Genomic DNA, 27,642 nt, shown 5'->3' with positions numbered 1-27,642 from the left:
GTATAAAGGCGAGTAACCTGTCATTTCTTCAGCTGAAGCAATTGCTAAAAGGGATAACTCTGCTTAACACTCAGGTCATTTGTGGATCACTTACCCCAGAGATTCTTAGGGTTAATATAAATGTTCTTTTGATTACTCATAGCAGAGCTATGCATGATTTGTTTCTGTGTGTGACTGAAAGTGTGTGTGACCTTGATTTGAATCAGGAGGATGACAGCCTGGCAGTTGTGGGATTGGTGATGGTAAGCTTTCGATGCCACCTGCTCTTTTCCTGAAATTCTACCTGCTCTTCTCCATAGGAGTAATAAAGGGAAAAGAAAACACAATCATTGAAATCGGTGGAATCTTTCTTCTTTCTTTCCCCTTTCCCCTTTCTTCTTCCCCTTCCCACCACCACCTGCATGCAGTGGTGGTGGTAAGGGTAGAATTTTGGATCATAACAGGTAGCAGAATAAAGATAAAAAGAAAAGCCTTTCAGAGTGCTGTTTTTTCCCCAAACCAAATTGGGCTGCATGTACTTACTTTGAAATAAGCATTTAGAATACTTTAGTCCTGTCCTAAATTGGAGCCTTATAGTCTTACACAGCCTTACCTTGAATCAATGGCTAATTGCCTGGGGAAAATTTTTTTGAAGCACAGGTGTCAAAGACTGGAATATAACAATGTACGCTTCACTACTAATGTTACTTGAATATTCATTATGTGATCAAAAATGACCAGAAGAGTAACAAAATTAAAGAATGAATATTCTTTAAAAAACCTAATATCTCACAGTCCAATTTTTTGGACTGCTAAGTTGTACATAATGTTTCATGGTCTCAAAATTATAAATATAGTTTAGGATGTCAATATTATGCCTACTTCTGTTTGAAAAAACATCCATTTTGCTGGCCTTCAAAATTTTGAGAGCAGAAAAATATATTTAACTTTGTCTTCTGTGCTTCTAATTCCTGTGCTTGCTGACAGTGGCCAAGCCTAGACTCTCTCCAAAGTTTGCTGCTTTTCTTTCTTTTAATTAAAAAAAAAAGCTATCTGTGGCTAGTATATTGATGTACATAGGGTGTTTCTGTACAGGTATTTTCCAGTGCAACCAGTCAAGATATATTGAAGAACTATTTCCCCCTTCCCCTCTTAATAGATATTTACGGAGGGAAATGGAAGAAGGTGTGGTGAGAAAACATAGGGCAGTTACAAGTGAAGGATGGCATTGTCTGGATCAGGGGGCCAGTTGAAAGGTGCCGGCGGTGGGTGAGGGCCGGCAAGGGAGTGCCGGCGGTGGGTGTGGGCTGGTGGGGGGTGGCGGGCGCACATGCAACAAGTCCCAAACCTCTGAGGCGGGCCGGATAAATGGGCATGGCAGGCCGGATCTGACCCGTGGGCCGTAGTTTGAGGACCCATGGTTTAGATGCGTCTGCCCAACTCATAAAATTCCAGGAATGATGACCAGTTGCACAACAAAATCTTATCTGCATTGACTGGATTAGCATGCCATGATGTTTTATTAACCAACCATTTGTGCAGAAGATGGTTGTTACCCAATATTCAGAATTATGTGCAAAACCCCAGCAAAGGGAGTTAGAAGACAACTCAAAACCCATACTCTTACTCAGATGCTGGGGTGAGGATTGTTGTCTCCCCACCCACAATTGCTAGTTTCATGTGTATACCTGGCAAGGGCAATTAGGGAAATGAGCCAGCTTGCATGGGAGTACATCCACATATTCTACAAGGCAGGCCATTGAAGAATACTCTTAGTTGTTTCAGACTTCCCAAGTAGGGTGGACTTAGAAAGTCAGTAGTTAAATAAACTTGTGCCTCAGGAGTTCTATATTTAACTGGCAAAATGCTGCTTACTTAAGTGAATTACCACAACTGGAAAGTGTTTTTGCTTGTCAGATTTTTGTTGCTTGATTTGAGTCTAATTTTGAAGCTTGAAGTGACTTACAGCTTCAGAGTATATTTGCAGCAGCTCTTTTGATTTTTACTATTTCACAATATTGCTTTGTAATTTTTGAAGTGATGTAGAATTATGTAATTGATGTATATTTCTATTTCAGTAGCTGTTAATGGAAACAGCGCAAATTTGTTAGGTGTTCAGACCATGCAAAGCTTTCCTAAAGTTGCAGCATGCCTAACTGTCAATGTTTAAAAGACCAACCTTCAGTCTCAAATATATATTAAAAATATAGGGAAGTACAGCCTTTACTTTAAATATCTATAGGTAGTAATGGCTTAAACAGTTTTCAGCATCTTTATTATTTGTTAGTCTGTTTAAATTACTTCCTGGTGCATTTCATTCCTATTATTTATTAAATGTCTTCATTGATCAGTAGTCCAAGCTTTCTGGACAGTTTAAGGTATAAGCTAAAACCTTAAAATACAGGATGCCACGATTTTAAAACAATCTACAGGATGTATTATTTTCCTGTGTTGAATGTCTACAGAAAGACAACCCCTGAATGCACACTTGATATGTTCTCTTTTTGTATTTAAAATAGGAGACCATGGCTACTTTGGCTTGTATGCCTTTCACTTTTCTTTTCAAAGTCAGGAGTCAGAAGCAGATTAAGCTTTTGGCAAAACTTCACTACTGGAAGATGGAAGGATGGGTAGTCTTTGTTGATGCTGCATTTACTGCTGCTTCTCTTTATTGGTGTCATTGAGGTGGAATCCAGATGAGTTTTACCTGTTCAGAGTAGAGTTATTTTATAGGAATGGGGAACACAGCTGAGTCATCTGAATAACTTTCTGTGTGCTTGTCAATCTTCAGCGTTTTAATGGATTGCTCTTTTGGTGTGATCTTACCTGTCTCTGGTTATGCCTGAGTAACTCTGCTTATCCTCAGAGTGAAACATATTGGCAAAGACATTAGCATACAAACATTCAGAGAAGTTTTGAAAGCTTGTGTAGTTCAGCTTGCTTAATTTCTCCGTCTCCCTGAAGGTGACACTTCAGACATTGAAGTTAAAGGTGCTTCAGCAATGTATGAACTTCTGTATTCAAATTCTACTATCTAGTAATAGTTTTTGACTCATGGAAGTTGATATTGTAAACATTTTCTCTGTTTTTTAGCCCCTGTGAAATGCTGGCGTGGAACTATGTATTACGTACATACCCAGATGACCCTCTTTTGCAGAACTTATGCCATATAGAATGTATGTACTCTTTTCAAGATGGAAAAACGATTAGTAAAGAGGCTGATTCACAAGCCCCTTCTCCAAAATATGAAAGTGAAGAACTATAAACCTTTTGATTTATTTGTCTTGGACAATTCAAGTCTTAATCTGATGCATCTGTTTTTCCTCATCTTCAGGAGCATCTTCTCCCTTGCACAGTGATTTAACGAGGTTCTGCTCTGCTTGGCATCTCAGAATTAAAATTGAATGTTCTGAGATGTGCATATGTTGTGTAAATCATCTTCTTATATTTTGTTTGGTTCCATTATGTTGAGTTTCCTGAACTATCTAGTCCTTTGAAAAATAAAACTTGATATCGTTACCTGAAAACTTAGTTTTAATGCTTTGAAGCCTTGTCCATTTCATATTCTGCATCTTTCATTACCTGAGTATTATTATTACATTTCTATACCACCTGTAGCCAAAGCTCTCTGGGAAGTTCACAACATTTAAGTCACCCATCCAGATTTCAACCAAGCCCTGCTTAGCTTCCAAAATTAAGTAAGATCAGGCACTTCAGGCTATATGGAAACATTTAATGTGTTTGATGTGCTGCCGCCTCTATCACCATTTCCTGATCTCAATAGTAGATTGGTTCAGAAAATATTTCCTTGGCATTGGCATGATATATGTGAAGATAGCAGAGAATCCTGTACATGGCATCTTCAGGAACATTTCAACAATGCAGAATAGGTTTATTTTCCTGTTTTTGGCCATGTACTGCTTTCAGAAATAAAGGTTGTTATTGTTGCTATTGTAGTTGTTATCTTGCAGTTGCTGTGCTGGATCCTGTTAATGACACAGTATCTTGTATTAGATTCTTGTCGAGATGCTTAAGACAAATCTATTAATACGGAGAACTTCCACTGGTAGGTGGGCAGCCATGAACAGCTGTTCATTTTTTCAAGAAGAATACTGCTGGAGCTGTTTCAGAGCCGAACTTTGATTTGTGGCAGCTTCAAACAGCTTTGTAAGATGGTTATATTGGATGATACGGGAATCTTCACTTTAAACTCTAAACACCCTGAGATCTTCTAGGTTTGACATCCCATTATTTCTGGCCGCAATTGTAAGGACATCTAACTTGTCTCCTAAGGCTTGTTTGTTGCCATGGATAGATCCATCATGATCTGACAGCACAATCCTATACACTTTCAGAAGTAAATTTCTTTTGGTTTAATGGCTCCTAAAGATTAGGATTGCTGCCTTTTTGTCCATCATATACCATACCCCATTTTACTCCAATTATTAAGCTTTTTAAAATTGTGATATTAAAATGCAGCACTGTGCAGGGCATACCTTAGAGATATTGTGGGTTCGGCTCCAGATCAACACCATAAGGCAGGCAAGTCACACAAATTTATTGGTTTTCCAGTGCATATAACAGGTTTGCATTATACTGCAGTCTATTAAGTGTACAATAGCATTATGTCTCAAAAATGTACACAGCTTAACTAAAAAGTAATTTATTACTTTAAAAAAGCAGCTAACCATCTGAGCCTTCAGTGAGTTGTGATCTTTTTGCTGGTGGACGGCCCTCTCTTGATGTTGATGGCTACACACTGATCAGGGTGGTTGTAGCTGATGATTGGGGTGGCTGAGAAGCTCAATAAAACGAGGTATGCCTGTATATAAAATATCTATGCCTGTATATATAACATCACATCATCAAGTGAGTTATCGGAAAGGGAAGCAGACTCCCATTAATTATAGAGATCTTGCAGGAGGAGGAGGAGAACAACCTCTTACAACCATTTAATAGAAATAAACTAAGGAATGGTTTCAAAGTAAGTGGAAGCTTTACACATTCAGAACCAGGAGCTTTTATCAACTCAAGTGTTCTTTACGTTAGACCTTTTAATGAAGTAGGAATACTACAGCAATACCACATTTAACTTATAAAGTAATTGAGCTTCTGTTACGGACACAAAGATGAATGTAGGTTTACCTTGAAAAAGTCTGAGGACTTGGTTTGTTCCTTCCTGTTTGGTGTTGTACAAAAAAGGCAATGGAGCCGAGTTTCAGTCAGTGTTAAAACGCTATTTCCCACTAGATATAAAAGTATAGAATTGTCTCAGTATTTGGAGGATGTGGAATAGAATACACCCTGTGTACTGTAGACCAGATTTCTATTACAAGTAGATAAGTTGGGTTCAGAAACAGAAATGTGAAAAAGAAGCAAGCTTTGGAGTTTGGCTGGTTGTGGTTTATTTTAAATTGCTTAACATCAGCTAGTGTGGGGGTAAGAACCTTATTATATCTTCTGTAGATTTAAAGGGATGATAGTGTTCCATGACAAAGCATGCTCATTGACAAAATTTTAGCCAGAAATAGTTAAAAGTTTTGGCATTATTTGTCACTTCAATAGTCCATTGGGGTTTTTGCTTCAACAAATGCAGTTGAATCAGGAGTACAAGAAAGTGGTTATTTAGTGCATGCTTCTATTTTTAAAGGATTTAATATTTTAATTGGAAAATTAGAAATTACATTCTTAAACAATAAATGATGATTAACCCATGTTGCATACCAGTGATACATTTTTTTTTTTTTCAATGTGGAAATACTCTTGAAGGCTGCTTTGTAGCAAACCATGAAATTGAACATCACTACAGGAGACCCTTGCTAACCCACACTGGATTAGTAGTGATAAATCCCTCTGACACTTTTCAATGAGATTTAAGAATTTATTTATTTATTTAAAACATTTTTATGCCACCCCCATCGCAACAAAGCCTCGGGGCGGCTCACAACAGAAACGAAATACATAAATAACAATATAACAATAAAAAATTATTTAAAAACCTCTGGTTTTCAGAATAAAATGATAGCTATGCCAAGTTCTAGGAAGGTGTGAGCTTGCTGCATTGCTTTCATCATGTAATAAGTACAGAGATTGTTATTAATGTTGTACTAAATTCAGCCTGAAGGGAAGCTGTTGATAAAGTTAAGCTTCGTTTGAGTTTGGATGCTGATTGAGTCTCCCATTTGCAGAAGGCACTGAGATTCAGCAGAGCTTGTGACAGGAGGAGGTGGGAGAAAGCAGAGGTGTTTTTCATATTTCCTGCACACTTAAATGCCACCTTCTAGGCTCTTCTGGTAGATCCCCAGTCCTGTAAGGAACCTTTTCAGGGGCTTCAAGGACAAGAAGGAATTTGTGAATGCAGCCTCGGCCCCCTTTTCTCTAGTGGTAGAATCCTTTGAGTGGAGTTCCATTTGCAGGAACTCCGGATATAAACCTTCACTGAAATCAAAATTTATTTTGTATAAAATTCATGTGGGAAAGAAGGTGGATACAACTAGTAGTGTTTTATACAGAGAGAAGAAAAGAACTGGTTAAAATAGTAATCAAAAGGACAGATGACATCCCTATGAAGTTCTAAACAGTTTGGGGGCAGGAAACCTGAAGAACTGCCTCCTCTAACCTGAGTCAGCCTGCCCTTCACAGCTACCCTCTGCGGTTTTGCTGTGGCCCAGTACCTTTAGATGCATGGTTGGTCAGGAATCAGGCAGGACCCTTTGGAATAAATTTCTTGAGGAAGCCTTCTCCTTATCTCTTTTCATCTGTACCAGGTAGTACATGTCAGCTTCACAAACACATTAATTTTCTCCATCTTGGGGTGATTTTAGTTTTTTTCTGATTTTTACCTCTCTATTTTATTGGTTTTATTGTATAACCATGTTTTGATTATATAGTATTTTGAATGCATATTGCAGCACTCTTGTATGGATCAGAGCTTTTTGCTGTAGGAACAAAAAGAAAAGGTAAGGACAAATTAGGACTGAGATATTTGAACAGTCTGGCAAAGTGAGATTTATGTTTGGTATGAATATATTTTAGCATAAAGCCAACATCGTCTTTGAAAATACGTGCCAGTATAGCAAGGCCATTTGCTAAGTTTAGGCCTCTTCTTAATGTGATTTAGTGATGCAGTAAACAGATGTGTTCAGTTCGCACAACAATTGATTTGCTGCTTAAATATGTCTTCCTTATGGGATGAACCATGAAAAAAAAATCCTTGCATTCAGAGGAACAAAATCTTTCATTATTTCAGTATTGCCAATGTTATTAGTGCCATGTGTGCAAAAACAGTGTTTGTGGTTTTAATAAGCAATTTACAATGAGGGCTGCCTGAAATATGTCATACAGGCTGCACTTTCCACTGGATAGTGCAAGTAGTATCTTCGGTTAGATGTAAATTCTCTCTCAAATAGCTGTAACTTTATATTATGACCTTGCCTTTTTTCCCCATGGCTCTGCAAATGCTAGTTCTGTATTTTTACTGAATTGTGCTCAATGCTTTCATTTTTGTGTCTTGCAGCATCTTAGATTTTTCCTGTGAGCAGCACTAACCAAAAATTAGGGCAGATGTTGTAGCCACTAGATCAACATTTTAGATCGAATATTTTAAATCAAGATGGAAACTGTAGACTGAATGAATGAGTCATTGATAGGTGCTGCAGGTGTGAGTTCACAGCTTAGAATCTGGCCTGATGAAACATTGGCCAGTCCCCATTTTTGAAAACATAAAATCTGACTATAACCATCCTGGATGATTATGATGTCTGTTCTTCAGTCCAACTATCTGATGTCCAGATTCTGTCCCTTTATTCTTTTGCATAGAGTGGCCTCTCTCTTCTTCTCCCAGAACTGTCACTTTTTAATCCTTTATAATTCACTTATGTAATTCATCTGTTGTTCTATATCAGGGGTCCTCAAACTTTTCCACCAGGGAGCCAGCTGAAAGGTTCTGGTGCTGGGCGCGGGCCGGAAAGGTGGTGCTGGCGGTGCGTGCAGGGCGGGATGGGGTGGCACGTGCGGGCATGTGTACTGAGGTGGGGGTAGGCACGCAACGTGAGGTAGGCGCACAAGGCAGCAGCTTGCTCACTGGAGATCATTTTCTCCAAGCAAACTGCTGCCTCCCTGTGTGCGGGGCGCGGTGGGCGGCGGCAGGTCCACATGGGCATGGCGGGCCAGATAAATGTGCATGGCAGGGCGCATCCTGCCCCCGGGCCGTAGTTTGAGGACCCATGTTCTATATTATGTCTTTCCCTTGGCTTAACTGCTACATCTAAGCTTTCGGTGAAATCAGTGTCTCTTATTGGTAATTAACTCAGTGAGGGCAAATACATTTAGATTCAGTCCAGACAAAGCAGATGCCTTTGGTTAATAGGGAAGCAGACCAGACAATGAGTTCAACCGGTCTTAGATGGGGTTGGATTCCCATGGAAGACTCGGGTACACAATCTACATGTGCATTGGGTTTGGGTTACCAGGAACACTTTGTACAACCAAGTCTAATGTATTAACTGTTCCTGTTCTTGGGAATGACTTGCCTAGCCATTGTGAGTAATGCCCTGATTTCATCTTGTGTGGCCCATCATAACATTTTCTGTATACCTGTACAGAGTATGTAGAAAAGTTTGTGATTCAGAATGCTGCAGCCAGAATATTGACTTGGGCCAGCCTCACTGTTGCTTGGAAACAGATCAGTAACAATTTGAAGTGCTGGTTATGACCAAGAAAGATCTTCATGACTTGGGAACCATCAAAAAGACCACAATCCCAGTAAGCCTGCCTGGTTTTAAGATTCTGAGCAAAACTCCTTTCTTCCCACAAAAATTTGATTCATAGCAGGAGCTTCCAGGTGGGGTCTTCTTGTTGGCTTCTCCTAAACTCTAGAATTCCTAGAGGACAGGAGAGCCTTGTGTTTCATGGAATTCTGTTGAAAGGCAAAAATATTTCATTTGGAACAGCCTTTGGTACCTAAAGGTCCAGTCCTTTGGATTGCATGCTCCATTGTTAATCTCCAAACCTTAAGCATCCTCTGCAGTAATGATCAACAGCCTCTGAGGTAGGTTGGGCTGAGAGATTGCAGCTGGCCCAAAGTAACCCAGTGAGCTCCATGACCAAGCAGAAGCTAGAACCCAGATTGCCTGTGTCCCAGTCCTATACTCTGAACCACTATACCGTGCTGGCTCTCTCATTCAGTGGAAAGGCAGGATATAAAATACTGTATGCAAATAACGCAAGGCGTATTTCAGAGTGTGGTCCATTCTGCAGTGTCATCTTTAGTCATATTGCTGCTGCTTGCTTTCTATGGTTGTTTGCAAAATTGCTGGTGGTTTCATCTATGTGTGCATTGTTTAATAAAACAATTGTCACTATAACCTGGAAAAAAGACAGGGTGGTGGCTGTGGAACTGGGAGCTGAACTTTGATGCAAGGGAAAACAAAAAACAGTACTAAAAATTTTGGAGCCATCCATGCTATATGTATGCTCAAGGAATCAACAAGGTGGATCAACAAGCTTGTAAATCTAATCAGTTTAGAGCCTTTAGACTTGAATTGAAATGTCTCTGTAAAACATTTCCAGTCATTCTTATCTGTAAATTCTTGAACAGCATTGCATACCAAAACAATTAAACTCAAATTGAGTTTAGGCTTCATATTGAAGTGATTACATTTAATCAAAATTCTCCCCATGATTAAAATCCTTTAATTGTATAGGAGAAGTTTACCTGACTAAGATTACCTGTTCTCTTTGGGGAAACAAAAAGACAAGACAAAACTTTTTGTCCTTTGTGTTTGATACTGTACCTGCCAGCTTTGTGTTGTATTCAAATATAATACTGAAAGCTGAAACTCTTTATGTGATGCATTGTGACATGTTTGTAAGAATTGTTGTACTTCCATGAAGAGAAGGTACGGCCCATTCCCTTTTCATCCTGCACTCCCTGCAGTTGCTCCCCTGAACAGATTTTCAAAGGGAAACAGGAGTAGATGAACATTCCCCCCATTTCTACCACATCCTGGGAAATACTTTGTAGAGACTGGAGTGCAGTAATAATTTAATGACAGTTATTGGGAAAGTCTTAAGATTAGTGCTGATGGATTTACCAAGCTACTGCACAGAACAGCCAAGTTTTTGATTATCAAAATATATCTACTGAAGTTTGGGAAGTTGCACTTCAGAAATGATAAATAATGGCTCCATGGCTGCTTAAAATTTTATGAAAAAAATAGAATGCTATTATTTCCAAAGCGCATCCAGTAATCAATATGTTTAATAAGTGAGGTATTAAAAATTACTTTTAAGATTAGTGTGGTTGTCCTTTTGTCCCCAAGTGTAGAATATTTTAACTGCCTTTTACTAATTATAATTCTTTTTTCCCCTTTTTTAATCATCAGGACAGAGTTTAGGATATGGATTTGTGAACTACATTGACCCGAAGGATGCTGAAAAGGCAATCAATACTCTGAACGGATTGAGACTCCAAACCAAAACTATAAAAGTATGTAGAAATTTAAAAGAAAATATTTGTTCTTGAATTTACATGTTACTAACCTGTCTTACTTGCTTCCTGAGGCTGCCTGGTTTTAGATCTAGTGCTGGCTTACTATTTTATTACTAAGGACAAAAAAGCATAATTCTTTCCCTGCTGGAACATTTCCTACATGTTCTCTCCACTCCCCTCATTGCCTCTGCCTTTCCAGTTTGTTTCATTATTTAAAATCATGTTGAAATGCTCCTCATCTGTCCATTGCCCTGGTATTGCAATCCATGTGTAATCCAAGACATCGTGCATTAAATCATAACATCACAATAAAACCAAAAGGCAGGAATTTTTCCACCAGATACAGCATTTCCTAATCTAACTAGGAAATGAAATGGGAAACAATTCTTCAAAGGGTAAAAGTTAGCCAAATTTTTCTTCTTCATACCAAAAATCCCTTCATATTACATTGCCAAATTGACTATTAATATGTTTATGTATAATTATTACCTGTCAGGGGAATATAGATCTTTAAAAAAAAACCTTCAAATTCAGTATGTAGATTTTTCTTCCCAAACTGCAATATTTAAAAATTGTAGATGCATTATGATTAAGAAGGAATTAATAGAAAATTGAAAAATCCCTTCTCTGCTTCAAAGGTCGAATAATTGCCAATAGTATAACTGTGCAGTTAAGGAATTTTTTTATTGCTACATTTAGCATTTAGAAGAATGAATGCCATAAAGGAATTCAGTTCAAAGGGCATTGAAGGCTAAAACCCTTCCTCCTTTTCTTGCTTTATATTAATGGAAATACTGTTTTAAACATGATGTCTTATTTTGAAGTTAAAAACATAATTAACAACAGGAAGAACACAATGTTAAAAGAGGCACCCTGTGATTTAAAATAGATTGCATCATGGTAAAGTCCATTATCTGGCATCTCTTATTCTTGCAGAGTTAGCTACTTCCAAACAAACATGCTACTATAATATTTTATTCAAATGCCATCCATATTTATTGCAAATGCTTGAATGTGGCTTCAGAAGGTTTGAACAACAACTATCTGAGCTTATGCATGCCGCTTGAACAGAAAATAGCACTATCTCCCTTTAGTGTATATATTTGCAAAAGCATATCAGTAGGAAGTAATCTTAGGTAGATGACAGTTTTTAATGGTGATCTTTTCCATTAGCTAATGTGTCAAGAGAACTGTGAAATATGTATGCATTGTATAAAATCCCTTTAGAACATCTGAAGGAAATGAACTGTGAAGGTGAGGAAGACGCACCCTCGCAACCTCTGTGTTTTGTTCCTTCCATATTAAAGAACATTGATCCTAGTGAGTGGCAAAAGGAGATCCTATTTGGAGGTTTAATTAAAATGAGTGAATTTTATTGATGCTATCAATCAGCAGAGATTGAGGGAAAGGGCTTGGTGCCAAACCATTTAGTGCTCTTGACAGGGTAATTAAATACCACAGGACTGTAGTCTCAAGATAAAGTGAAGTGCTGCTGCAGATGTGAGGGAGAATAACAATTTGTATTGGATCAAAAGAAAGGTGTTTTTTCCCTTTCTGGGTATGGTAGGTGGGGATTAAAATCATCATCAGAACTGTTTTGTTTTAGTTACATTATTGCTTGCACTTGGCAACAGCTGTGAACTGCTGTATGATCTTATACAAAGAACAGTGCAGGACTATTTTGAAATCTAAAATAAGTGGTTTTCTCATACCTCTAGTTTGCAGAATAAGCTCTCTTCCCTTTAATATAGTTCAGGTTAAAGCCACTCATAAGAGAGGTTACTACTTCTAGCTCCCTCCCTGTGGGGAGGGGGGTTGGAATTTTGGGGGGATGTGGTTTGACACCCCCTTTCCAGAGTATTGTGGCCCTGATCTGAATTGGGGAGTGGCATTGGATCTGTTGGGTTAATGAAACAAACATACATTGCTCTGGAAATTTGCTTGTGTGCCTTTTTGACAAAGCTAATATACCAACTAGTTGATCTGAGCAAAGGAAAGCAAAATGAAAGGCTGAAATTCAGGAAGACCTAAGTTCTTTTTGGAAATGTTGGATTAAGATCATCGCTATGGTTTTCTATGCATGTATCTCTCAAACAAGCACAAGTGGGCATTGTTTGCCTGCGTAGCAAGCATAGCATTTCCAGTAATTGTTGGGCATTCTTAAAGTCGTGTTTACCTTAAGAGCCTAGTTTGTGCCTGGCAAGAATGTATTTCGAGGACTTGTCTATATTAGATGCCTCCTCTCTAAAAAGATGAGAGAATGGATAAGAAATAATTACCATTTTCTCTCATTTCTCCACACAGCTATGTATATGCTCTTTGTCAAAGTATACAAGGCTATCTGAAAGCAAAGCAGACTTCCAGTTCCCTGTAGCTAGAGCAGCACGCAGCACCAGCTTGAGTTGCTGAACTACATCTTTTTTTAGTCTTTCTAGCCATCACAATCAGAAAAATTAGGCCTTTATTCTAGCTTCTCAAGAATGCTAGCTTTACAGTAAGAAATGTTAGTTGAGCTGCATTAAGGTAAAAGCCCAACCCTATTTGTTTATCAATTGATAAACAAAATTTGAGGTTTGTTGTCCACTTTGCCGGTTGATCTTCTAACCCTGCTACTAGCTGTTTGATGACCAGTATCTGACAATTGTCTGAAGAGAAGTAATCAGCTTTCAATTACTTTGCTGAGTGCTTCTCACTGGCATTGGTAGGAGAGGATCACATTCTGTTAGCCCATAATGAAGTTCCATTGCACCATGATATTGCAGCAAAACAGAAAGGATTTCAAAACAGGTATCTGCTTCATCAGAGTAAGTTAAATTATGTATTAATAACTCAGTAAGGATTTAAGTTAAGGCACACACACAATCATTTTTGGACTGATTCTATTCATTCAATGCCTTTTGACTTAAATTTCCTTTTCCAATTTGTAAGAATAATCTCCCCCCACCCCACAAAAATATTCTGCAATTGTATTGGAACTCTGAGTGTAAGCAATACTTACCTTTTACAATCCAAAATCTAACATGTGGGGATTCTTGCCAATAAAGATAGTATTTTGATTTCTAGTCCAAGTAATGTTGTTACAAACCTGAAGAAGGAATGACTGCAGAAAGGGCCATAGCTCAGTGGTGAAAGGACCCAAGTTGTGTCCCTGGCATCTCCTGGTAAAACTGATAAAGCCCCTCCTTGAAACCCCACTGAGCTGCAGCCACTCACTGTCTACAGTAATGGGCTAGAAGTAGCAAAGATTTTATTGAGTACATGCTGGCATGAACATTCTTGGCATAAATGTAATAAGCTTGTGTCTACCAGTGTTGCAGTTTAAATCACTGCAACTCTATCCCATAGAATTTGCAGAAGATAGTCTAGGCTTAATTTTTAATCAGAATTCAGGATGAGGCAGAGGGTCTAACATTTCAACTTCATGGAGTTCACATCTGACTATCCTGAGTACAAACTTGCTCATTTTTTTTAAAAAAAAGTAGGCTTCATCAAATTTTCACAGTAAGCATGCATAGGATCTATGTAAAACGATTCAGTGTTCACCTGACGAAGTCTTTCTGCCAGCCGTAATTTTATCTTGTGGATTTTAGTAAGAAGCAACCTTATGCATACTTACCTGGAAGTAAGTCACACCAAAATCATATTTACTTCCATATAGACTTGTATAGAATTGCTTTATAGATGGTATAAAAAGTATTAACTATTTCCAAATTTTTGGTTACTATCGGTGCAGAAATACAGACAATACAGGCTGGTGTCTCCTGTGTCGTTGGGACTCCTCATCTGTTGCAGCTTTTACTTTGAACTTAATTGGAGCAACCCCTGGTGCTGGACACCTATAAAGCTCTGAATAAATGCTGCAAGCAATGAAGAGCCCTTCAAAGGGACTGTTTTCTTTTTTTCTTGAGCTCATTACCTGTTGCATGCGTGCACCAGCATGCATTCTCTTCTATGCATGTACAAAACATGTGCAGGGTTATCTTCATGGGTATCACTGAGTCTGAAACCTGATTAGATGAATCCTGCTAGGTAGGTCCAAATTGTGGGAGGGCACCAAAAACTTCTCTTTTTCTGTCAGTTGCCAAGGTGTGTAAGGTGAGACCTTGATTATTCTCTGTGATCAATTCATTTGTATTTATTTTGTCTTGATTCTGAGTTGTGGCATGCACTTGTCCTTTCTTAAGGGCTTTATTTTTTTTAGATCTGCAAGGCCTAAGGATTTTGATAAGAAAAAAATTGACAAAAATGCAAGAGCAGAACTTTCTCTAGAGTTTCATCAGATGACAAAAAGTTACTGTTTTGAGGGCATTATTTAAGAACAGAATTTATTATAAAGTCCTTAGTCTGTAGACCTAATCTTTTAAATCTAAATCTGCCGAACACATTGATATTGTTCAGATAGCAGGAGATTGGGTAAAAACCGAGTGTCAAAATGCTTGAAACATGGTGAGTTCTTCCTCTTGTGTAGAACTTGGATACCTTCAAGAACAGTGAATGTGATGCTGCGTCTTTATGGCTTAGTGAGTCAATAGCAAGCATTGTCGTTCTCCTTCTGAGCCTGTAGAGGAACAAGGCAATTAAAAGATGTATTCACCACTGGTGAAAACAGCCTTATTTGTGAGCCTGTAATTTCGTAATTGCTTTTCTAAACAAATAAAAATTCTGATTTGCAAGATGGAGAAGGGCTTTTAGACCCTATTTTTCCCTACGATAAAAGTTGGAATTAGTTGCAGACAGAAGTTTTTTGCCTGGTTGGTTGCAACAACCACTTAATATGCATGTCTGTTCAGGATCTGTATAAATAACATTGTAAGTGATCTACATTATCCTTGTTTCTCAATATGTTACATCAGTAGGGACTTTAAATGTCTATATTTGAATTGAGCTATACTGGCTTGCACTTCATTTGTTGCATACGCTTCTGAACAGCTGTTTAGAAGGGAAGTGAAAACTTTCCACTTCCTTTCAGCAGGCCTCTATGAAATACAATTTTCATTATGCACTATTTCGTTTGACAGATTTTCACTGACTGCACTCTATCATGATTCTTGGTTTACAGTTTTTATCATTTTATTTGAAATGTTATGGTTTTGAATAATACTTTGGTCCAGCCTGGATAGAAAGTAAAGAAAGATCTATTACATATATATACTAAAATAACCTGAAATAGATATGAAGTCAGATCCACTTGTCTTGGTCCCATTGGCTGGAACTACAGTCTCAGCAGTTTAACCCTTAAGGTTTGCCATCAGCACAGCAACATGGCCTGCTTGTTTAGCTCCAGGAGAACAAGGTCCTTATCAGAAGAGCCTTCTTGCAAGAGTAGCTCATCTGTCTGCCTGGATCACAGGGTTTAAGGAACTGTAACTTTGCAATAAAGCTATAGTTTGGCAGTTATCTGTGGTCTCTCCATTTTTGTGAATTTTAAATAAGTAGCTTTCTTTTTAATTGCTAATTTATACTTCTTGATACCTTGGGATTCCCCTAAGTAGGTAGAAACAGCTCCCTTAGTTCTGTATAGTCTCATTTTGCCTCCAGATTCATAGGTATTTTGTTTGCAATTAGAGTGATGATTCAGTGGACTGATTAATTTCATACTAACTGGAACCTTCAAAGCAGAAATTACACACTCAGGTATTCCGTATGATTACCACAAATTCAAACTGTCAGTGGGGGAGCTAACCCACGATTTGAGCCCTTCACAGACAGCCCTAAAACATACTGTCCTCCTGGATTGGCATGCATTGTAATAGCTGTACTTTTGACCCTAATACATGTGCTGAAAATGATCAGCTTCTATGCTAAATTAGAAGTCAGAATTAAAAATAAACTTTACAGGCCTCTACTCATTATGTTTTACACATGACAGATAAAGAATGTTCAGCGGTTCTTAAAGCAGCCTGACTTCGTTCTTTTGGCAGTTTGGAACACAATCGCATGCACATAAAGAAGAAAATCCTATGATGCCCACCATTCTTAAAGTAGTCATTCTGGCTGGGGCAGGCTAGGACTAGTGGAACTACTGCCTAACCATGCATGGGATTGCAATTTTAAATGCTTAGAAAAGGAAATCTGACTTACTCAGTCTCAAATATTATAGTGTTCCAATTAAAACAAATGAGGGGACAGTTCTGCTAGTCCTGTACATATATTTAACTGAGCAGACTTGGTATCTAGTTCCTAAAGAGCGATAAGCTTCTAAAAGGAAGCATATTGTATTGCAGAAATAAAATAATTGTGTTTTATTGCAGTTGGAGTTGGGAGGGGCCTATAATGCCATTGAGTCCAACCCACTGCTCTCCTTCCACATGCCACCCATCTGGCTGCAGGCCTGCACCTTTCCAGCCTAACAGAGGTGGTCCAACAACATGCTAGGCCAATGTGCAGCTATGAAAAATCTAGTTGATGGAGCAAGTGTTTGAATATCAGTCAAAATAATCTAACTGCAAGATAATAAATTCAAAATCTGATGTTCTGCAGTCAACCACAGAATTTCATTCAATGTTAGATGGATACAAAATATCTTCTGACTGTGGGGTGCCTCCTCCCACAAAGAAGTAACTGCTGGATCCCACTGGAACATACATTCAAAGGAAGGATTAGCTGAATTCAATGCATTAAGGTTTTAAAGGTTTTTGCCATGTCCAATAGGCACACAGCGAGTCCTTTTGCATAATAAAACACAGCCTAAGATCTATTGACGCAACAGATGCCAAAGTAGCCATCTCCTGAGCAGACATTTTGTGCTGGGCCTCTCAACAGTTTCTCATTCTCATATCTCTGGCTGAAAAGTTTTGAGGTTCCTGGAACAATTTCTAGAGAAGGGAATAGTGAAGGACATTCGTTCTCATTTTGGTCTTTTATGTTGCTGTTACATTGTTGCCGTTAAGTCATCTCCATCTGATGGTGACCTAAAAATGAAAGCCCCCCCCCAAATGTTCTCTCCATGCTTAGCTGTTTGCCTTTTATATAATAGAAGGTTAGTGATTAAGTTAAGGCCTCCATGGTTTTGCCGACCTATTCCTGATTTTTTAAAGTAACTTTTGCTTTTGTGGAAGGGCATAAAACAAATATTATCTTCTCTGCCATTTTGATTTCTCCTTTTGTGGTAGATACTGAATATTAATGGAAGGTTAAAGGATGGGAGCTATGGAGCAGCTGTGAGAGCCTTACTGGGGCCTGAGAAAATTGTGGTGGAGGAAAGCACCCAGTGGAGTGGGTGCAAGAGGCACACTAGGCTCCGTGGTCTCACCATGCTCAGCATTTTAGAAATATTATACTGTTTTACACCTTCACTGTAGATCTTTATTAGGAAAGTATTTTTTCTGTTAATGTTTTGCTTTACCAGTGAAAAAGTTGCAAACAACAGTATTCTGCTCTAGGCAAATAAACCATAATAGCCCTGTTCAGGCATTCTGTATGAAAATAGGCCAGCATGTCTTGAGATGCTCCACCTTCATTGCATGCATCACCCTCTACTTGTGGCGGACAACTGTCTGAAAAGGAGGCTATCTATGGAGGTTGTCCACGTGAGTCAGAATGCCGCTCCCCCCCTCCCCTGGTGCCCAGTTCTCTTATTTGATGGAAGGAGTGAAAGAGAGAAGTGGGGCCGGAGTGTTCCATCTCATCGCATGCTTGTCCCATTTAGGTACAGAATGCCTGTTCTCTTTCACAAACTGCTCTAATTCTGTTGTAGCCAAATGCTTGGGGACTGCTGCATTAGGGGTAAAACAGCATAATCTATTTTCATCAAAGGTTTGTTTGTTTATAAAACTTGTATGCTGTCCAATTACTAACGTGTCTGGATGGCTAACAGCATAAATAAATTGACGACCCACTCTGGCTGCAAATTCATAAAATACAATAATAAAATTCAATATTAAAACATATTAAAATATTGATTAAATAAAAAGGTCTTAACCTGGTGCCAAAAAAACCTAATGACGGTGCCAGGCGGACCTCTCTGTGTGTCAGTGTTCTAACAGGAAATCGTACAGGGATCTTAGTTGTGGTTTCAAACTATGCATTTAGGCCTATCATTCTGTCAAATAAAAATATATCTACACTTAGATTGGCAATTCTGAATTCATGTTAGAAGTGGTGTTCAGCATATATCCTCTTAAATATGTTTAAATTATGAACTTTAAAAGCCTAGCTTTGAACATCATGCTTGCATTTTTTAAAATTGATGCTGCATAAACTTGATGTGGAGACCTTTGTTTTGCTAGTATTTATCAGTTGCAAAACAGCACTGAAAATGTTTAGATGCAGTTTGTATCCAATCTATTGTGACATAGCATAAGCATGCTGGTAAGGAAGGCACATTTTGTTGTCCATGTAGGAACATCATGGAATTATTAGGCAGTAAATAGGGCTGAGGATCATTAGACTGTGTCTCCCTTGCAGCACTGAAAGGATTGGACTAGCCTTTGGGGGGCTTGAAAAACAAATTTAAGTTGCCAGTGCTGTTCACAAGTACAGTTTTTGTAACAACTCAGAATTGCAAAACTCTTCTATTATGTTCTACATAGAATAATTTTGAAAGGACATCATTATAAATCTCCAGGCGTAGCTGTGTGTAGCAGTCTTTATATCCAGCCCATTTCCAGGGATGTGGGGTGAAAAAATTTTCCACAGAAAATTATCCAGTGCTTTTCCCTCTCACAATTTTTTTTAAATCTAAGTTTGTATGAGAACAGTTCAACCATTTCAAAGATGTGGAGCACAAAATGTTTCTCACCATGTTGTGCACAGTTTTTTGGGTTACTAAAATACTTGTGTATGTCAACAATTTTATACTTTCAAGGGTGTATATTTAAACAGCGCCAGGGAAGTTCATGCTATTTAAAATTTTAGAACTATTCCAATAAATTATACACAGCATGTTTATCTCATATTAAGTTATTAATGTGATCAATCCCCCCCTTAGATATTTCAGTCAAATGCTTGTGTATAAGGACAAACAAAACATGGGGTATTTTTATCTTTTAGCTTTGTTTACTCAGTATGATTATTTAAGTGGGTAGAACAAGAGCAGTCCTGTGGTCCCAGAAGGTTTTCCAGGGACCAGAAGATGGTGTGGACCCCCTCTCCCAGCATCCCCCCCCCACCTCAAGACAGTAGACACAGCAATGACCTCAGGAAGACTCTGGATCCCCCATGCCTTCCCTATAGCTGTGGGAAGCTTTGTGGTAGACTGAGGCTGCTGTTGAGCCTTCATTCTTCAGGTGGAGTGGGAAATGAAATGTCTCTGTCATCTTGCTTTTTCATCCTGCCGGACTTTAGACATGTGAAGGGCTTTGAAGCATCTCTGTCTAAAGCCTGGTGGGAGAGAGAATGAAATGGAGTGGCTGAAATTGGCAGGTGGTAGAAGAGACACAGATACACAGGTACTACCTTTCTGAACCCTGCTCCCCATCCATTTTCCTGTTGTTCATTCCCTCTGGGCAGCCAGCTACAGAACCAAAGGCAGCCCTATGAGAATATTTTGCTTAGATCCAGAGAGCTGTTTTGCGAGTGGATGGCATATTTGCTCAGGGAAGAGCTCTGGGGGTCCCTTAGAAGTAGTTGCTAGTGGTCACTGATGGCTCCAGTAGCAGGGGAATTGGCAGTCCATGCTGCACAAGCAGCAAATGTATACATCTAAGTTTTGAAAGGGCTAGACAACTTAAAAACAAGCAAAGCTGTTTTTTTTAAAGGTGGAATTTCCTTGGTGTATTGTATAAGTGAGTTACATAACTGCCCAAGTGAAATTTTAATGTGGTAAAGTCTTCAACAATTCCAGATCTTATATTAATTTCGGGCAGTTTGATGGAGATAAATGAAATACTACAAGAAATAATTTACCTGGCTTCACTTAACAAAGAACTTGATGTAATTTTGGCAAAAAGAAGCCATTACTTTAAGCTAAAAGCAGCAGCCTCTCTGCTGAAGCAGAACTTGGATATTAACTTCAAGAGAATTTAAGTACACAGAGAAAAATATATTTTTCTATTAAGCAGTGTTACATGTTCATAGTTAACTATACTGTACTCTTGTCATAAGAGGGCTCTCTGGTTAAACTTGAGTACATAGATCTTTGCAAAAAGAAAATAAGATGAAGTTAAATTCCTATAACAAGAAACAACCTGGAAAGTTTTTTCACACAGTAATTGGAAAAGGTACTTGAAAATTGTACTCCCGTATCAGGGCTAGCTGATCTCACTTGCCCTGCATGTGGTGGGAGATGGTACATGGCTGTGTAACTTAATGTGCAAGGAATCCAGTGCTGGGTGGTGAGGATGAAAATCAAATGGATTTTCTCTACTTATCCCCATGGCTTGCATTCCACCAACCCTGTGCTCATGTCCGTTTGATCTGGTGGATGTTAAGCCAACAAGCAGACTTCCATTTTTAAAATGGGCCATGATTTGCATAATTGTTTAAAACTGGGGGAAATTGTGCAAACCTCAGGCCTCACTCCATAATTTGCAGAAGCTTGCATGAATTGTGCAAATTGCTCAATTAAATGTCAAAGAATTCAAGATGGCCTAGTTGGATTGTATGTATATCCTGTGAAAAGAGTGGTTTCCATATTAAATGTTACCATAAGAAAAACAACTTGAATCTGAAGTAGTCCCCTATTTGTGCAGTGTGCACTAGAGATAGGCAGTTCTTAGCCTCAAATTTGCACCAATATTTTGAGCAGTTTCCAGCAAGCTAGAGTACCCCCTTTCCCACTCCACTTGCTTTTGGTTGTCAGGTCAGAAAAATGTGGAAGGTAGCTAGTTCTGTACCAAAGCCTTTAAATGCACTATGGAGAGAAAATTTAACTCAAGTGCTAAATGTGTTTTCTTCTCATAATTTTCAACTTAAAATAGAAACAGGCTTTATAATCCCTAATAATGGGCCTTAGTAGCAGGGTGACAGACATCTCTTTTCTAGCAAATGAGATTTTCCATGGAACAAACAATAAGGTCTACCATGCAACCTAATATTATGGCATACACTTGGAAAGAAAGTTCTTAGTTTAGGCTTCACCTTTTTACATTTTTATATGAAGGTGGCAGTGGTGTGATTTCATTTCCCCATCCATTCTAATGCAGCAGTCTTCATGAAGAACTGGACCTGTTTTATTTTCTCATTCCACAGGTTTCCTATGCGCGACCAAGTTCAGCTTCTATTAGAGATGCAAATCTGTATGTCAGTGGCCTCCCAAAAACTATGACTCAGAAAGAACTGGAGCAGCTGTTCTCCCAGTATGGACGTATTATTACTTCCCGTATTCTAGTTGACCAAGTCACTGGTAAGTAGAAAGCTGCTCTACACTCTTTCAGCCTGGCAGGTTCCACAGTATTCCTTCCAATACAGCAGTCTTGCTTCCAGAACATATCCAAGGCACATGTGGGCCAGAAAATACAATTTTCTGCTGAAATTGTTCATAAATATGCATGTCCAAAAACACATTGTTGAGTGTAGTCAGCCAGCCAGCCTGAGTCATTTCCACCTTGGAGGTGCAGGTATGAAGACTGTTTCATGCCTTGTAACAAATTTACAGCTTCTGTGATCTTCATTTCCAAGACACTGAGTGGAAATAGCCCCTTTGTTCCTTATGAAATGCTTATACACAGTCTTTAAAATAATAATGATAACAGCAAGAGAAAGCAGAATCTTACATGGAAGTGCTCAGCAGTTCTCTTAGGCCAAGACTACACAAACTCCAAACTGAGGCATTTTTTTTAAGTTGCATTATCCTGCTGAAGAAAATATTAACTGTTAGAGCCAGAGGAAAACAAATCTACTGGGTTTTTTTAAGTATGAAAGGCATATTGATTTGATGCAGACATACTGAACAGTTCATTTGTTTCAAACTCATTCTTGCTTCTCCAGGCAGTGCCAACTTAGCGGGCACATTTTCTTTCTCTCCTCCAAAAGGAAAAGACAAATCCATTAGGGAGGCTGGTGTATAGGGTGCATCCTTCCTCATTTTCAAGAGTTTAAGAATGTTTTATTCTGTGTATTTTAAGATCCTAGGAAAATAGGAAGCAGGCTTTTACTTTCAAAAAAGACTTGCATAATCTCCAGGTGTCACAGCCTTGACCACCTAGTCTTCATTGACCCAAATGCACTTTCCAGAATGGCTTCACAAATTTGTGAGCATCTTCTTCTTTGGATAGAATGAGAGATATTTGAATATCAAGTATTGCCTTCATTTCACAGCAAAAATTTAAAATAGGGTGTACCTGTTTCAAATCAATGAGAAGAAACCTGTTGAATAGGAGCAAAGGCATGCCCAGCCCTTCGTTGTGGTTCCTAAAGTGACAAGTCAGATCCTTTGGGAAAGCCGCAGGGCAGGGCTAATTCCAGGAGGCAAGCCTTTCCAGGCTTGCTGACACATTATTCATTTTTTGTACCAGCCATGGGCATTATGAACAAGGCAGCATGGGCTATCTGTATGCCTACCAGGTTCTTTTTGGGAGGTTTTCATGACACTGTTCTACCATCAGGTCTGCAAATTAATTTTTAAACTCCTGTCAGTTTGTAAAACAGTTGTGTTAAAGGCAATGCAAGCACACCTAATACCTATGCTTCTGTGCCCACCAGCTTGCAAAAAAAGAAAGAAGTATGTTAAGATGGAATCCTATGTATGTTTAGAGTTGTAGGTTATTTTTCTATCCAAACATGCACAGGATTGTATCCTTAAAGGCTTAGTAGGAGAGTTACTTCAAAGACAGTTCTATGGCTAGGTCAGGTGTGTATGGACTGTGTGAATGATCATCCACCATGTTCACAATCCAATATACATTATATACAATTGAATTTATATCAGCATGTTGAATTGATTTTTGTGCAGGTTGGAAACTTAGTGGCAGAATCAGCATCTGAAACCAGATAATCTATACTTTAGTCTAATAGTCTGGAACAATCCATGCTAAAACTCTGAGCTGTATAAGTTCCATTGTCATTCTTAAGTGGTGGGATGTGTGTAAGGAAAGCTACAGTATGTAGTGATGTACTGTGAATAGCACTTCCTCACCTCATTTATGCATTAGTCTTCACTGCAGCAGTGCTCCTGTTATTGGAATACTTTTAAATCGTAATGTGGCAGGAGCTGTCAGAGGAGGAGGGCAAGATTTTCAGACCACATCTCTGCACTTAAATCTGCTGCTGTTGCTTCTCTGAAGATGTCAAATTTTCAGATGTTTGGAAACTATTGAAGAAGAACATTTTTAGAGAAAAATAATACATGAAATAGTGTTTTGGCAGGCCTAAGCTTCACACAGTAATAAAGATAACCTATGGATTGGCTACCCACATGTGTTGGAATGTCCTAGGAATACTGAAAAATTGTTTATGGGCTGCAAGCCACCCTGATAAATGCATGGCTTGTTCTTGGGATTTAAGTTTGGATGTTGCATCATCCAGACCTACTAGAGAGTCACTGCTGACTGACTTGACAACAGTGGCAAAAACACCTTGCCATTCCTGGCAAGTGTCCCTCAGCACGGACAACAGCTGACCCTGGCTTGCTGCAGTCCCTACTGCAATTGTGAGCAGGGTTGGCTTGCTTGCTTCCCCCCCCCCCCCCAACCTTCTCCTTTTATTTTTGGAGATCATGCGAGCCAGCTTCCACAATCCCAATTTTGACAGTCCCTTCAAAGTTCCCAAGCTCCTCCGTGTGGGGTCTGTCAGTGGCTGATAGAACAGGGGAGCCAAGAGGGAGGGAGGGAGCCAGCAACACTCAGTAAGCTCAGTCAGGTGTGAGATGTACCATGGATTGCCAGCGCAGCCATCAACCTGCTGTGACTTCCTGCCAGGGTAGGTTGCCATGATACATGAACATTTTCAGAAAGTGTATTCTGTTCATTTATACATTAGAATATAAATTGTGGATTGAAATTTACAAAACAGTCCAACCCTAATTGGGACCCACTTTGTTTAATGATGCTTACCCCTCTCAGAAAGCAGAAATGCCTTAGGTTGCAATCCAGTGCTGCTAGAGTAAGTCTCATGGAACCCAACTTACCCCTGAATCCATGTGTATAGCATAAGGGCATGAGAGAAGCCGTGCTGGTTGAGACTAAAGCTCTATCTAGTCCAGCACTCTGTACACACAGTGGCAAACCAGCTGTCCCGAGGGTCCCTCCAGCAGGATGGGTGCAAGATCTCCTTTCTGCCCAAGCTTCTCAGCAAGGCTCATGGCCACTGATCACCTCCTCCCTCATGTATCTGTCCAATCATTGTCCTGAGAGATTTGTGTCAGGCAGTTTGAGCAGGAAAGTGAAAAGGTAGACCACAAAGGAAGGGTCAGATCCAAAAAATAATCTGATGCATAATGCTAGATCTCCAAAGTACTTAAAAAAAAAAAGAGCAGTGTACAAGGCACCTAATGCCTAGCATGTGCCTGTCATATCAATGGCAATACTCTCTAGGTGCAGAAATGTGCCTTGGATTTGAATATTGTTTCTTTACACAGTGTATGAGGGAAATATCTAAAGTCTTAGTGTATGTAAAAGAATCTAATGCCTTTTCATAACATTCTTTACACTGCCTATTTTAAGTGAATAAAAACTAGTCTTAAAACGCTTTTGTCATTCTTAAAGTCCTATGTTCATAGGATGTTTCTCCCCAAGGTTTCCCACAATTTCTGTCAAATTCCCTAGCATTTAGAGAGAAAAAACAGCAGTTCTCTCCCACGCTAGGATGTGTGAGGAATCGATGGAGGGGGGACAGATTCCTCCCAACCCTACCCCTCATCCTTCCATGCTTACAGTCTTTTTTTTTTCCTTCCTGGGCTTTCATACTGCTTCCCCTTGTCCTTTTAATTCTGTAAATAAAACAGTTCAAACAAACAAACCCATTAACTACCCTGTGAGGAGGGTATTCTTGTAATGATACAAAAACCTTAAAACATGTTTGTATCTTTTATTGAACTTTGGTAGACTCTTATGAAGTGGAATCACTGCCAGTTAATCATGTAGCCGCAGATGCACATGGTTTTGGGGGTTTTGTTTTTGTTTTTTGGAAAGGCGGTGTGTATGTGATCAAAATGTTGAATCCTTACTGTGTTTCACATGCATGTATTGGTGACTTTCCTTTGTCCAGCTGGTGTGTTGTTTCTCATGGTATTGTCATGTGTGTGTTTCCTTCTTTTGGTGGGGATAGGTGCTGACATAATCTGTTCCCTAATTAGGGTCAGGATATAGTGTTGGTATAGTCCAGGGTTGGCCAGACTCACTTAACAGAAATGCCACATATGGTAAATGTCGGATGTTTGAGAGTGAGCACCCACAGGCAGTGAGCAGCAAGTGGGCATCTGTGGGTGCCCGTGGGCACTGAACTGCAAAATGAACTCCAAGAGCCACATGCAGCTCCTAAACCTTGGATTGTCCGCCCCTGCTATAGTCTGTACCCCCCAAGCACACACACATCCTTCCCTCCTATGCTATACTTTGACCTTGCCATGATTGACACAAACCCTCAATATTTCTGAAGTTAGGAAAGCTAGGTTCAGAGCACTCTCCTCCACCCACCACATCCTGGAATGTATTAACATTGGACAGATACCACCATTAACAGAGGAAAGAGGAGCTTGCATGGGAAAGGGTATTAGCTAGGACATGTGTGATTACACGGTATAAATAGGATGCTGCATTTAAATGGAGTCATGGGATTTTTTCTTGCTGACCACCAGCAACCTTTTAGCACAGGGATGGGCAGTTTATGGCCCTCCAGATGTCTTGGCCTAAAACTCCCATTTTCCCTGGTTAGCATGGCCAGTTGTCATGGGTGGTGGGAATTGTAGGCTAAAATACCTGAAGGTGCTTCTCTAGTTTCAGATAGGACTGTTACCTATCCTTGCTCGGAGGTGCCAAAGATTAGACTTGGGACCTTTGACATGCAAAGCCTGTGCTTGAGCACCGAGCTATGGCTCTTCTGGATCCCTTACTCTTAAAAATTAACTTAATGCTGAATGTGACCCAGCTCCCACTGTATTCTTTCGGTCTTTTCATACTTCCTGTTATTTCACTGTGTTTCTCAGCATTCTGAGCCCCAATCATGGGTGCACCTGCTAAATTCACAGGCACTGGGACATCCTCTTGTTGGATCCCCCTTTAGCTTCCTTCCTTGTTTCAAATGTACTGTATAGTCTATATATTTAATTTGCTTGTTTCACAGCTGAAGTTGGTCTTGTCCTTCATGTGTCTTGTTGGCCATATATTTGCAAACCTGTAGCTGTGAACATGCGGTGGTTTGGGGTAGTTGGAATAATTTGTGAGAGCTACCAATGAATGAGCGTTGTGCCTTCTGCTTTCATGCAGGAGTTTCGAGGGGTGTGGGCTTCATCCGATTTGACAAGAGGATTGAGGCAGAAGAAGCCATCAAAGGCTTGAATGGGCAGAAACCTCCAGGTGCCACAGAGCCAATCACTGTAAAGTTTGCCAACAATCCAAGCCAAAAAACAAATCAGGCCATCCTCTCCCAGCTGTACCAATCTCCAAACAGAAGGTATCCTGGACCTCTAGCTCAGCAGGCTCAACGTTTTAGGTAAGCGGAAATGTATAACATCCTATGAGTCAGGCTTTCCATCCAGAATTTCCCTTTGACCAGTTCATCCTGGCCTTATAGAAATTCCTGTCTCCTCACATGAATTGTTGCATTTCTAAACTTTCTTTGTGTCTTGAAACGCATAGCAGTAAACTTATTTAAAAGCAGTGCCATCTGTTGGCAGCTAAAAACAGATGATTTTAAGCACCTAATTAGTAACACTTAAACAATGCAGGGATGTTCTTTTTCCAGTTTGCACCATGATGTTAGGGTTATTTTTAATTTTTTAAAGTAAGCAATTTCCAGTATATCAATCACTGTTCTTGACATACCTAAAACTTTGCTGGAAAAACTCCATTTTCCTCTACCTTACTGCTACGGCTAAAAGTGCAGGGTTTTAAGCAGAGGTCTCTGCTCCTGTGACACCGAGCTTGCAGTCATATGTTTTTTCCTGTGATATTCTAGGGTAGTGAAAAGAACAGATGGTGAGAATTGAAACAATGCTATGTTAATCTACATTAAGTGCTTAGAGGTTTTATCAGTTCAGCACTGTTTTTGAGAAATCTTTGAGTGCAAGCACAGACACAAATGCCCAAGCATGTCCTAAACTTGGTTTGCGTCAGCTCTTATTTTATCAGATTTCA

General features: G+C 39.3%; 1 protein-coding gene across 1 annotated transcript in view; it reads left to right on the top strand.

Annotated features, from left to right (window-relative positions):
• Window positions 1-27,642, top strand: part of ELAVL2 (ELAV like RNA binding protein 2) — a 174,964-nt gene that overhangs the window by 136,213 nt on the left and 11,109 nt on the right. The window contains exons 5-7 of the mRNA XM_044427723.1: window positions 10,365-10,468; window positions 21,602-21,755; window positions 26,773-26,998. Of these exons, the coding sequence (XP_044283658.1) occupies window positions 10,365-10,468; window positions 21,602-21,755; window positions 26,773-26,998 (484 nt within the window). The remainder of the gene's footprint in view (window positions 1-10,364; window positions 10,469-21,601; window positions 21,756-26,772; window positions 26,999-27,642) is intronic.

The sequence above is a fragment of the Varanus komodoensis genome, unplaced genomic scaffold (genome assembly GCF_004798865.1).
Source record: "Varanus komodoensis strain SLA01 unplaced genomic scaffold, ASM479886v1 scaffold19, whole genome shotgun sequence".
Taxonomy (NCBI): Eukaryota; Metazoa; Chordata; class Lepidosauria; order Squamata; family Varanidae; genus Varanus; species Varanus komodoensis.
Note: the sequence above shows the minus strand (reverse complement) of the source record. Positions and strands in the feature narration are given on the sequence as shown.